Below are 13,723 nucleotides of genomic sequence, written 5' to 3'. Positions count from 1 at the left end.
GAAATGTATTGAACTGACTGGCGTGTTACTGCCACACGTGGTGGGAAAATGTATTACAAATGAGCGTTGCTCTGTAGAGATATTTTTGACAGCCTTGTAGGGGCCCCTCATAGTTAAAACTTACTAATGTAGAGGATCTTTTACTCAAGTTTTTGGAGTAAATTCTTAAAAATAGCAGAGCACTTTCTTAGATTTAGTAAAACCCTCCTGCCATAGAGGATCTAGGCTGTACCATTCAAACCTGAACGGGTATCTGGGGAGGTGGGAGGAAGCCGGAGTACCCGGAGGGAACCCACACAGTCACGGGGAGAACATGCAAACTCCACACAGAAAGATCCCGAGGCCGGGATTGAACTCACGACTACTCAGGACCTTCGTATTGTGAGGGCCCTAGTGTGTGAATGTGAGTGTGAATGTTGTCTGTCTATCTGTGTTGGCCCTGCGATGAGGTGGCGACTTGTCCAGGGTGTACCCCGCCTTCCGCCCGATGGTAGCTGAGATGGGCTCCAGCGCCCCCCGCGACCCCGAAGGGAATAAGTGGTAGGAAATGGATGGATGGATGGGTATCTGGGGCTAAACCTGCCATTCGCTTAAAGAAGTGAAGCCCTACTGTGTTCCTCAGCAGCTAGAAGGAAAGCTCCAACAGGAAATAAAGGAGAAATTGGGAGTCGTTGAGGTCTCTGAGTCTGATTGGTTCAGCCCTCTAGTCATCGTATTCAAGAAGGATGGTTCTCATACGAATATGCATTGACTTCAGGAGCTGAATCGCGTACCAAAAGCCGAGGATTGATGATTGATCGAGAGAGTCGGAGCAGCCAAGTGCATTACCACACTAGACCTCTGCAAAGGATACTGCAAGTGCCCCTTGAGGGATCCTCAAGACCATACACAACATTGCAGACACAAGCCGGACTGTTTCAGTCCTATACTGTTTGGACTGCAATCTAGCCCCTGCCGCATTCCAAAGGCTGGTGGACCAAGTCCTCCATGGATGGCAGGACCTTTCTGGACCATATCGGTCATCTTCAGTTGGAACTGTAAGGACCATATTCAACACCTTTGCCTGGTCCTAGAGAGGATTCAACAAGCTGGTCGAACACTGAATCCTTCAAAATGTGAGCGGGCTAGACAAGAGCCACATTACCTTGGCTACCAGATGGGACATGGAGAAGTCAGGCCTCAAGTTTACAAGATGGACACAATCCTTAAATCTGCTTGGTTCCGCACTAAGACAGAGGTACACTCCTTCCTCAGGTTGGCAGGATTGTATTGATGGTTTGTGCCCCAGTTCACTGCCCTTCTCTTGGCACTAGCCAGTAAAGAGCCGCAAAACTTAGTCCAATGGACAAAGGACTGTGAGAAGGCCTTCACCACCCTGAAAAACCACCTGTGCCCCTCACCTGTCCTGAAGAGCTCTGATTTCACGAAGAGGTTCTTGGTACAAGCGGATGCACCTGTGGTTGGCCTGGGAGCAGTTCTTGCTCAAGGAGAACCTGGAGAAGAGTGCCCAATATTGTACCTAATTCGTAAGCTCCAGCCTCGTGAGACCATGTATTCCACTGTAGAAAAAGAAGGCCTAGCCATCAAATGGGCTCTGAAATCTCCGCTACTACCTTATTGGGAAGGGAATTTGATCTGAAAACAGATCACTGTGCCCTTACCTGAATACAAACCAGGAAAGACCACAAGAGCCGTATAACAAGGTGGTATTTCACCCTTCCGATCTCCAGGCAAGGCCAATGTAGTGGCAGCTTATCTATACAGGTTGCTCCACAGTGCCAACCTTCCGGAGGGGAGGAATGAATTGATGGAGCACGTAAATGAGCAGTGCACATACGGGGAACCTGGTAAAGCAGTTACACTCGCACACACCCGAAGTCATGACACTGACTTCTTCGCTGGTCTTTCCTGATCTCACATTCTACTATTTCAAATGCGATCAACACTTTTTCCCCTCTTTTCCCTCTAAGATACCACTAAGACTGCACACTTGGCCGTACTTCATTTCCAAATCATAAAGAAGATGTTTGGCAGTACAATACTAAAAATTGCAAGGCGCTAATGTCAATTGCAGTAGCTCCTTAAAAAACAGCAGAGCACTACTTTCAGTAGGAAGATCATTGATTGGCAATTTTGTAGTTCATTTCTAAAAAATTTTAGAACGCTCCAGTCATGTAGAGGATCTTTGATAATAATTTTTACAGTACATTCTTAAAAACAGCATAGCTCTCTTGTTATATAAAGGGTCTTTGACGAGAGTTTTTTAGGTATACTGTGATACCTCGATTTTATTATACAACCAGTAAGTAATTAACTAAGAGTCTTCCCTCAGTAACATCAGAATTATTGCTTATTAGTAACCCTAACCCTTATATGTTCCCCTAGTGTCCAAATAACTCTAACTCTAGTATTTGTTACTTTAATAAGCGACTAATTAATGGTGAATATGTTCCCCATACTGGAACATTTTTATACTATACTAAATATTATTTATTTGATATTAGTGCGAGCCTCATTTTCCTGAGTCGGAAGTCTCACTGCTAACTTTCTTCTTTTTCGAACATCATGCTACTGTCTTGCCACCGCTGTTCACACACACCCTACTCTGCATTGAATACACGTACGCAATAATTCATGCTTTCATAGATACAGTTTAAATATGCACATGCCTCTTGCCTTTAATGATGAGTGACTGAAGCACCATGAACATGAATAAAGCCAGTGGACTGTTAGATAACATGGGCTTCTCCCGGCCAGAAACGATTTATGAATAGATGAGGACTTATTTGAATATAAAGTCCATTTGTTGCTGAAGTGTCAGAATGATTGCAGCAGCTGGTGTGGGATGTTGCTCGACTGCAACATGCAGGAAGCTTCATCCATCACACACCACCCTTTGCTATGTTTTTCATTGTATTTTATCATAAGTTCACTGCCGTAACTTTTAATAGCATTAAAGTTACGGTAACACACTGAAGACACGTGGATGCTGGTTATACTGGGCTATTAGTTCAAGTCAAGTCTACAGTCATTTTATTTTAGCACAAATAACACATTTAACACATTACACAATGTTTCTTTATTTTTTTAACATCGCAAAATTAGCAGCATTCGCAGTCTACTTTTCTCTCTGTGTCGCTGAACAAATAGGAACACCTCATTTGAATTCAAGTCAATCATCCTTTAGAATATTGTGCAAAAAAAGAAGAGTTCACCACACACTGTTATTTTGAGGGTTTATGTTGTTATTAAATTATTAGTCGGAATAAAGTCAGCGTTAATTAGGTGTCTTAAAAGCAATTTTACAATTTAAAAAAAAGTTTTAAATCATAAATAATGAACCTTTTTTTTTTCATAGCAGTTTGAAAAAAAATCTATGTTTAATGAATCTGCATGTTATAACATATTTCACAAATGTGGTGGATAAATCACTACAATGTTTTTAAAGAAAAATGATAATATAAAATAAATATTAATAATTGAAAAAAGAAAACATTTCCAGTTTTATAACTATTTTACATGTTTGTGAATTTAATTATATTTGTTTAAAAAAATAATCAATAGTAAACCAGTAATTGTTGAATTGGCATTAACCATAAATATGGTAGACATGCTGAACATGTTTTGCTATATTTGAATTTAATGAGTTTCGTTTATTTAATAGCCAATCATCTATCCATTTTCTACTGCTTGTCCCTCTCGGGGTCGCGGTGGGTGCTGGAGACTATCCCAGCTGCTCTCGGGCAGAAGGCGGCGTACACAAGTCGCCACCTCCTCACAGGGCCAACACAGATAGACAGACACCATTCACATTCACACACTAGGGACCATTTAATAAGTTAAAATAACAATAACAATTTTAATAAGTTTATGTTTAATTTAAATAGTTGTCGATATCATTTTGTATGTCAAAAATGTATTTATTTATTATATATCGGGCAGCACGGTGGCACAGGGGTTAGTGCATGTGCCTCACAGTTTGCAAGTTCTCCCTGTGACTACGTGGGTTCCCGCCGGGTAATCCGGCTTCCTCCCACCTCCAAAGACATGCACCTGGGGATAGGTTGATTGGCAACACTAAATTGTCCCTAGTGTGTGAATGTGAGTGTGAATGTTGTCTGTCTATCTGTGTTGGCCCTGTGATAAGGTGGCGACTTGTCCAAGGTGTACCCCGCCTTCCGTCCGAATGCAGCTGAGATAGGCTCCAGCACCCTCCACGACCCCAAAAAGGACAAGCGGTAGAAAAAGGATGGATCATATATTTCATGCAAAACCCAATAAATGGATATGTCAATATTTGCATGACTTTTGTGTAAACTACTATTTTCTGTGTGCCCCTTAGTTAGATCAAACAAATGATTAGGAAATCCTTCTTTTGTGTGTTCATGATATGATACTATTGGTCAACATTAGGATTAAGTAAGCATGTATAATCATAGCGTGATATTGATACAACTTGCACTTAATTGGCTAATCGCTAGCAACGTGGAAATACTATTTAATTATACTATTAATTATACTATTATCTATCTGTCGCATAATTCTCCTTTTTTGTTTTAATTGAATGAGAGGGAGGCCATGTTTGCATATAGCAATCAGTAAGTGTGTTACCTGGACTATTACTGCTCTATAGTGAGAACTGCTGGGTCAAATCCTCCTCATGCAAACAGCAGGGGAATTCTGTGCATGAAAAGAAATGATCATTTCCTACTTCATTAAGCACCATTGAGACCCTGGAAGCATATATTAGAATCATCATAATGATAATCCGCTCTCACAGGAGGAGATGCACCGCTTGCATATGGCAGGAACACTTTTTTAGGGTTGTTGTTGTGCTGCGTTGGTGTGTTTTGTGGCGTCTGTTATAAGTTCACTTGTCTTGTGTCCTAGGTTGTCGGGCAGTAATGTGCCCTCGCCCATCGTCAGCAACAAGAACTGGCTGAGGTTGCATTTCATCACCGACAACAACCACCGCTATCGTGGCTTCAGCACTCATTATCAAGGTGAGTCTGCATGCACATAAACTGTAACAACACAAAAACTGTCATACACTGTATATGGGGGTTGGGCATGTATTACCCATGAGTGGCCACCAGAAGGCAGCTTGGAAGTATTTACGCTAGTCTTTTCGAACATACTGTTATGATTATTATTTTTTGGAATCTTTTCAGAAATGACACAAGAGAAACAAAAAGGTTGCGGACAAATTTATTGGCGTGCATATGCAATGACGGAACTGTATTTTGTATTTGTTTTTATTTTGTGGCATAAAAAGTCAAATTGTGACTCCAATGTCAAAAAAATCCAAAACGTATTCAACAAAATTGGCAAAAATATTTGAATTGCTACATAGGTGATTTTGTCCAGTTATATGTACGTAGCCACCTAAAGTAAATAACGTTAAAATGACGGATTTGTACTTTGTGAACATTTTTTGGGTGGTAAAAACAGTTTTATTGTGATTCAAATCTCCAACTTGTTTAACAAAATTTGCACACAAAAAAATAATTTTGAAATGCTTACATTGGTGTTTCTCCATTTTTATGTAACGCAGCCCCTTTGATCAAACAAAATAACTTTAAAGTGATGGAACTGCATTTCTTTAAACATTTTTGGGGAGCATATGCGGTTCATTTGTGGCTCCAATAGCCAAAAAGACACAATGTATCCAACAAAATTGGCACCAAAAAAACAAACATAAAGCTACATTGGTGTTTGTCTATTTTTATGTAAAGTAGCCACCTTGGTTAAACACAATAATATTAAAATGACACAACTGCACTTTTTAAACTTTTTGGAGTGGCGTACATGGTTCAGTTTTGGCTCAAAAGGCCAAAAAATGCACAATTTATTCAACAATATTTGCAAAAAAATTAACACTACATTGGGGTTTGCTTGTCCATTTTAATGTAAAGTAGCCACTTTGGTCAAAAAGAATAACACTGAAATTATGCAACTGCATTTTTTTTTTTACTTTTGGGGTGGCATAAAAAGTTCAATTGTGCTTCAAATGGCCGAAAAAATTAACTTTTTTATCCAACAAAATTTGCACAAAAAATAATTTTAAACACTACATTGGAGTTTGTTCATTTTTATGCAACATTGCCACTTGGGTCACACGGACTAACGTTAAAATGACGGAATAAACAGGTAGCATAAATCCTTCAATTGCGACTAAAATGGCCAAAAAATATCAAAAAATGTACTTAACAAAATTGGCAAAAATTATTTTTGAAACACTGTCTCAAATGCTACATTGGTGTTTGCTTGTAAACTTGTTATGTAAAGTAGCCCTTTTGGTCAAACAGAATAATATTTACATGATGGAAATTGACTTTTTAAACGTTTTTGGGTGGCATTAATGGTTCAATTGTGTCTAAAATGGACCCCCAAAAAATCAAAAATGTATTCAACGAAATTGGCAAAAAATAGTTTTGAAACACTTTGCCAAATGCTACAGTGGTGTTTGTTTCCCAGTTTTTTGTGAACAAAAAAAAAATGTGGGTGCCATAAACGGTTTAATTGTGACTAAAATGCCAAAAAAAACAACAACACTGTGAAACGCTATATTGGTGTTTGTTTTTTAAATTTTTTGTAAAGTAGCCACTTTGGTCAAACGCAATAACATTAAAATGATGAAACTGCACTTTTTAAACTTTTTTGGGTGGTATACGTAGTTCAATTGTGGCTCTAATGACCAAAAAATGCACAATTTATCCCCAAAATTTGAACAAAAATGGTTTTAAACACTACATTGGTGTTTTGTTTGTCCAGTCATATGCAACATAGCCACTGGGGTCAAACGGAATAACATTAAAATGACGGAACTGCATTATTTTAAACTTTTTTGGGTGGTATACAAGCCAATTGTGGCTCAAATGGCCAAAAAATGCACAATTTGTCCAACAAAATTTGCAAAAACTAAACCAATTTTAAACGCTACATTGGTGTTTCTTTGTCCGTTTTTAAGTAAACTAGCAACTTTGTTCTAACAAATTAACATTAAAATGACAGAACTGCACTTTTTTAAACTGTTTTGGTTGGCGTAAAAGGTTCAATTGTGGCTCAAATGGTCCAAAAAATGTTTTGGTTTTTTTTCAACACAGTTTGCACAAACAAAATAAAAAAAATAAATGCTACATTGATGTTTGTTAATCCATTTCTATGTAACATAGCCATTTGGGTCAAACGGAATAATAAAGTTGAGATGATTGAACTGCAGTTTTGAAACTTTCTGGGGTGGCATAATTATTTTAATTGAGGCTCAAATGTCCCAATAAGTATCAGTTTATTCAACAAAATTTGCAAACAATAATAATAATAATGTAACGCTACATTTGTGTTTTTTGTCCATTCCAAATGCATTGTAGCACAATGGGTCAACAGAACAATGTTAAAATGACAAAACTGCAGTTTTTGAAAGTTTTTGGGTGGCATAGAAGGTTCAATTATTACTAAAATGGCAAAAACAAAATCAAAAATATATTCAACAAAATTAGCAAAAACAAAACAAAACACCAATGTATATTGGTGTTTTTTTTCTTCTATTTTTGTGTAAAGTATCCACTTTGGTCAAACAGAATATCATCAAAATGAAGGAACTGCACTTTTTAAACTTTTTTGGGTGGTGTATAATTGTGGCTCTAACGACCAAAAAATGCACAATTTATCCCAAAATATTTGAACAAAAGTTGTTTTAAACATTACTTTGGTGTTTTGTTTGTCCAGTCATATGCAACATAGCCACTGGGGTCGAGCGGAATAACGTTAAAATGATGGAACTACACTATTTAAACTTGTTTGGGTGGTATACATGGTTAAATTCTGGCTCTAATGACCAAAACATTTATTCCATTTTTGTGCAATATAGCCGCTTAGGTCAAACGTAATAACGTTAAAATGACGGAACTGCACGTTATACATTGTTTTGGGTGGGATAGATGCTTCAATTGTGACTAAAATGGCAAAATAATGCCACAATTTATGTATATACATGAAATGTTTATATTTAATAGCCACTTTGGTCAAACAGAGTAACATTTAAATGACGGAACTGCACTTAAAAAAATATGTGGCATAAACTGTTCAATTGTGGCTCAAATGGCCAAAAAATGAACAGTTTATTCAACAAAATAAAAAAAAACCCAGTTAACGCTACCTGGGTGTTTGTCCATTTACAAGTAACATATCTACTTGGGTCAAACAGAATAATGTTAAAATGACGGAATCACACGTTATACATTTTTTTGGGGTAGCAAAAATGGTTCAATTGTACCACAATTTATTAAACAAAATTTGCAAAACAAAGTTTGCAAAAAAATATATATATATGCTACATTTTATATGCAAAGCCACTTTGGTCCATCGGAATAACTTTAAACCTTGATAAAACATTTTTTTTATTTTGTATTATATAATGTGAAAAATAGTACAATAGTGACTAAAAATGTTAAAAAGGAACACACAATTATTAAGGAAAAGCTTTTAAAAAAAACTTTAAATCTATTTTGGTGTTGGTTTTTCTCAGTTTGTATGCGAGATATGTAGCAGAACAGCACCATTTTTGTTTAATTCATCAGTAAATGGTTCTAGCATGACCTAAACAAAAAGATGAAATACTTTGGTAGAAATGATTTTAAAAAAATGCGTTCGAGCTATATTTGTGTTTTGTTTCTGTTTCTCTGTATGCTTGCTAACCACGTCCTCATTCACGGATGATGCCATACAATGTTGGAACTGTACTATTCTTATATTTTAGGATGGAATACAGTAAGTAGTTTCATCATCACTCAAAAAATTATTACCTCAACAAAAGAGAAAAAAATAAATTTTGCAGACATATTTATGTTCATTCGTTAGCTTTCATGCTAGCTAGCCATTTTCTTGTTCACGGACGATTACCTGAAATGCAGCTTCCGTGTTAGGATAGAATTCAGTAAATAGTTCCATCATCACTCAAAAATACCTTGCTCAACATAAGCAAAAAAAAAAAGAAGTTTGTATGTAGTCTTATAGTGGCCAAAAATATTAAAAATACTTGTTAAATAAAACCTCTGCCTTGTTTTTTTAACAAATACATAGGCCTACTGTGCTACTGTATTTTAATGTTGGTCATTATGATGGTCTTGGAGAGCCAAGTTTTTTATGAGTTGTTCCTTAGTGAAAAATGTTTAATAACAACTGATCGACTACTGGCAAAAAATTTTATAAATAAAAAGAATGGCTTCACCTTTTTTTACAGTCTATCAGCTATATTTTGAATTATTATTAATTCCATGTAATGGCTCTGTTTTGGCTTTCTAGCTGTCTTTTTTCTTGTTGTGTTATTTGCCTTTTTTGTCATAACTCATGATTCAGTGTTTCCGTGTCAATTATACCATCCGTTCTTTCTGTCTCCATGCACCTTCAGCATTTGGACGCTTTGCACTCGACTATTAATGTTTGAGAATGACGTGTGCGTGTGTGAGGCATGCAGTCCCTTCACAATCTTAGTGCTCAAAGTGGCTGCTTTTATTTCGTGTGGAGGTGATGCACATCTGTGGTACTTGATGCTGCGGGATGATATTTCTATGAAATCCAATTCCACTTCTAATGGATGGATGGAATTTGAGCCTGTTTTTTGTTTTGTTTTGTATTCATATTCAAGTGGGAACAAGCAGTGCGTCAATGCTGTGGAAAAAAACCCATCAGGAATTCTTGGTTAATGTTTACAACGTGTAAAGCATCTTCGTGATGCAAAGAAATTATGTTTTAAGGTGATTTTTCTTGTTTATTTGGATGGATTTTGTTTTTTAATGGTAACTGTTTTAACCATTTTTGCTATTTGGTCCGTTATGAACCTTAATGGCTACTTTCTCATATCTGTCGCTTTTTAATTATCTGGATCCCATGCATTGATTTTTTTACCACTCTTAGCACTGCAATGTATGTGATCAAATACCGTATTATAAATAAATAAAAATTAAAAAACATCATCAACATGTTTTACTTTCTGATTGGCGGACTAAGAAGTTGACCCGCCGGATTGGATCGCTGTAATTGATCTTAATTGATCCTTAATCTGTTTTAAAAGGTTAATCAGGCCCGTTAATGAAGAGCTTGGCGAAGTTGGCGGATTAATTAAGTGACTTCCTAACGAGCTACAGATTGATCGGGCGACTGACTGACGGACTGAGTTCCGCTGTCAGTCATCCTCCTGATCCAAAAACCTCCTTAACATGTGATTAGTTGATGTTAATTGTGTATTCATCAGGCTGGATAAACTCGCAGGACACTTGATTAGGCACAAAAACATCTGCCTTATAGGAGAGAAAATAATCCTTGGGACATTTAGTGCCAATCTTTTTTTTCTTTTTTTTGACAAGGTACGTTTTTTAATATTTTATGATCTGTTCCTTCAAAATGAATTTAAAACGATCACAGCTACATAAAGATGATCCTTGCAACAAAAATGTCCCATTGAACATTTATTTTGTATTTTTCGCCCTACACTTCTTATTGTTAGTGTTATTGTTACTAATGATCATTTGTTGTTATTATTAATTAATATTACTTATCATTTAAGATTAAAATTTAAACTTGGCATTGAACATTGCATTTATTTGTATTTTGTTATTATTATTATTATTATTGTCATCGTTATCATTATTATCACAATAATAATGTAATTCCTAAATGATAAGTAATAATATTAAATAATAATATTAGATTCATATTAGTACTCATCATTTAAGAATTACAATTGTTATTTTAATTATAATGTATTAATTAATAATAATTTAGTAAAAATAATGAATATTAATATTTATTATTATTACTTATCATTTAAGAATTAAAATGTTTATTTCAATTTTTGCTCAACAGCAAATACTAGCATATCTCGTTTGTCGGCCATGTTTATTGTTTACATCTGCCTGGAAACACTGATATCATACCTCATAAAAGGATAGTTCCCAATAGAGGAAGGCGATACTCTCGGTATCGAATTGATATGATTAAATACAGGGCCAGTATCACAGATACCAATATTTTTTTACCTAGACATTTTTCCAAGATCATTGAATAATTAATCAATGTTTGCTTTTAGTTCAGTTGTTTCTGATCAAAATAAAACAAAAATCAAAAAAAATATTTGTATCAGCATACTTTTCTGTGAACAATTTAAACAATATATAGAAAAGAACCTCCTGCCTCCAATAACTTATTCTCTGCGTTTGTAAATATCAATGATTGGTAAATCATGTGTGTTGACACTGGGCTGATGCTGTATTGCTGTTTCATGATGGCGCTATCTGCTGGATTAAAACAACTCAGTTTGTTGTGCTTCCACCTCCTTGACTGTTGATGTCAAATCTCGTAATGGAAAGTTGTGTTTTCTAAGCAGTCTTAAATTGCAATATTACAACATGTTGCAATATTACAACATGTTTATTCATGTGGGTGTGGATGGATGGATATACTCGCTATCACAGTTTGATACCACCGGTTTGTAGAGTTGTTGTATCACTGGTTACAAAATGACTTCAAAATTCAATTAGGTTTGTTGTCATGTACGAATAAAACAAACACTCAACATAATATAGTTCAGCGTGTTTGTCCGCTGTTTTATCGCCTGAAACTCCAATGAAAATAAATTGACAATATACAAACTTCTACATATCCCACATTTTTCAACCAATTTGAACGGTTCCAAAATCAAAATGTTCCTTGCTTTTGGAAATCAACTGCTAGCAAGCTAACGTTAGCATGCTAAACATTTTTTGGTGCTAATTTTACACTTTTTAGCAGATTTTGCAGCCATACACCATAAAGTCAAATACGCTGGTCTGTGGCATATACTAACTGTTAGCATGCTCGTATGCTAACATTAACTGCTAACTTTGTTTTGCTAATTTTGCAACTCATTTTGGGAAAGACACTTTACCCACCGGCTCCCAGTGCCACCCACTCTGGTTTAAACGTACAATAGCTTTAAGATGTAGATAATGTATTCCACTATGTAAAGCGTTTGAGAAAATAATGCTTTATAAATATAATTCACTTCACTACTTGACATATGCTATCTGTTAGCATACTAACATCAGCATTCTAGAGTGTTAACATTATCATTCTAACTTTTTTAGCCAATTTTACCACTGACACTTAAAAGCACGGCTATTTAACTACATAATGAAGAAGGCCACAGTTTGAAGAGCCGAGGTGCTCAGGAGCCAGACATCGAATTGTGGATGTTTCATCAGAAAGTCCCAATGCAGGTTATCTTCCTTTGAGACTGTGTTTACTTAATTGCAAAGTAAACACATCGGCTTTCACACTGCACTGTCAATACATGCATGTTTCTGCCCTCGCTACTCGATTCCAGCGCGTCAAGCTTGACAGATAGTTAACAGCATGAAGGAGCAGAAGCTCCAGAAGTTTTGTTGAGGATTGATGTTCCTTCTTTTGAATTATTTTTCTTCCTTTGTTTTATTTCTTTACACTTTTTTCTTCATTTAAGTTTGTAAGACTGTATATATAAACATAGAATAAACAATAAAAAAGTATAACGTCCATTGTATATTTTACATAAATAAAATAGAAGGTTTAATGTCAATATATTCATATAATAAACTGCAGATGTTTACGCATCCATCCATCCATTTTCTACCGCTTGTTCCTCTCGGGGTCGTGGGGGGTGCTGGAGCCTATCTCAGCTGCATTCGGGCGGAAGGCGGGGTACACCCTGGACAAGTCGCCACCTCATCACAGGGCTAACACAGATAGACAGACAACATTCACACTCACATTCACACACTAGAGCCAATTTAGTGTTGCATATGGAAATTAAACAACATCCACATCAAACATTGCACTTGCCCTTTACTGGTCAAATTTAGCACTACACATATTAAACTCGCTTTGATCGCTATAGACAAAAAACAAAACACGACCACAAATACAAACGACATCACAAAATCAGCAATTTCAATACTAAACAAACTAAATATTTTCATGTACAATATCTACTTACAAAGATTTGACCAAGTTTGGTGATGAAGTTTACATGTGTGGATTTCCACCGTTGTTGCTGCTTGTTTGGAACAGTGTCCGCCGCTTAAAATGTCTGACAGGAAACAACCGCTCGAGCACTTGCTCGGGGCAGATCGTTCATACTTTGTTGTACAGTCGTTATGGAAAGTTTCACGATTTATTTTGAATTTTTTCAGGGTTGAATGAAGTCTTCTTCTACTCACCCCACTTCTGCTTCACTGTGACACATATACCTCGCTAGTGCCCCCAGTTGGGTGGTGAGAGTACTGCATACGTGATTAACCCTAATTCAAATGGTTTTATCGAGCCAAAACGGGTGATGTTTGGCGTCCCAAATTAAAAGCTTTGACTTTGCCTTTGAGTCACTTAACTCGGTACGTGACATATGCTAACTGTTAGGATGCTAACACTAGTGTGTTAAAAGTTAAAGTACCACTAATAGTCACACAAACACTAGGTGTGGTGAAATTACCCTCTGCATTTGACCCATCCCCTTGTTCCACCCCTTGGGAGGTGAGGGGAGCAGGGGAATCAGTTTGGTGATTCAACCCCCAATTCCAACCCTTGATGCTGAGTGCCAAGCAGGGAGGTAATGGGTGCCATATTTATAGTCTTTGGTATGACTCGGCCGAGGTTTAAACTCATGACCTACTGATCTCAGGGCGGGAACTCTAATCACAATTAACATGTTAAC

At 36.5% G+C, this 13,723-nt stretch overlaps 1 protein-coding gene across 1 annotated transcript in view; it reads left to right on the top strand.

Annotated features, from left to right (window-relative positions):
• Positions 1–13,723, top strand: part of csmd3b (CUB and Sushi multiple domains 3b) — an 822,373-nt gene that overhangs the window by 481,892 nt on the left and 326,758 nt on the right. The window contains exon 6 of the mRNA XM_062056514.1: positions 4,891–5,003. Within this exon, the coding sequence (XP_061912498.1) occupies positions 4,891–5,003 (113 nt within the window). The remainder of the gene's footprint in view (positions 1–4,890; positions 5,004–13,723) is intronic.

Source organism: Entelurus aequoreus, linkage group LG08, assembly GCF_033978785.1.
Source record: "Entelurus aequoreus isolate RoL-2023_Sb linkage group LG08, RoL_Eaeq_v1.1, whole genome shotgun sequence".
NCBI classification, from domain to species: Eukaryota; Metazoa; Chordata; class Actinopteri; order Syngnathiformes; family Syngnathidae; genus Entelurus; species Entelurus aequoreus.
Note: the sequence above shows the minus strand (reverse complement) of the source record. Positions and strands in the feature narration are given on the sequence as shown.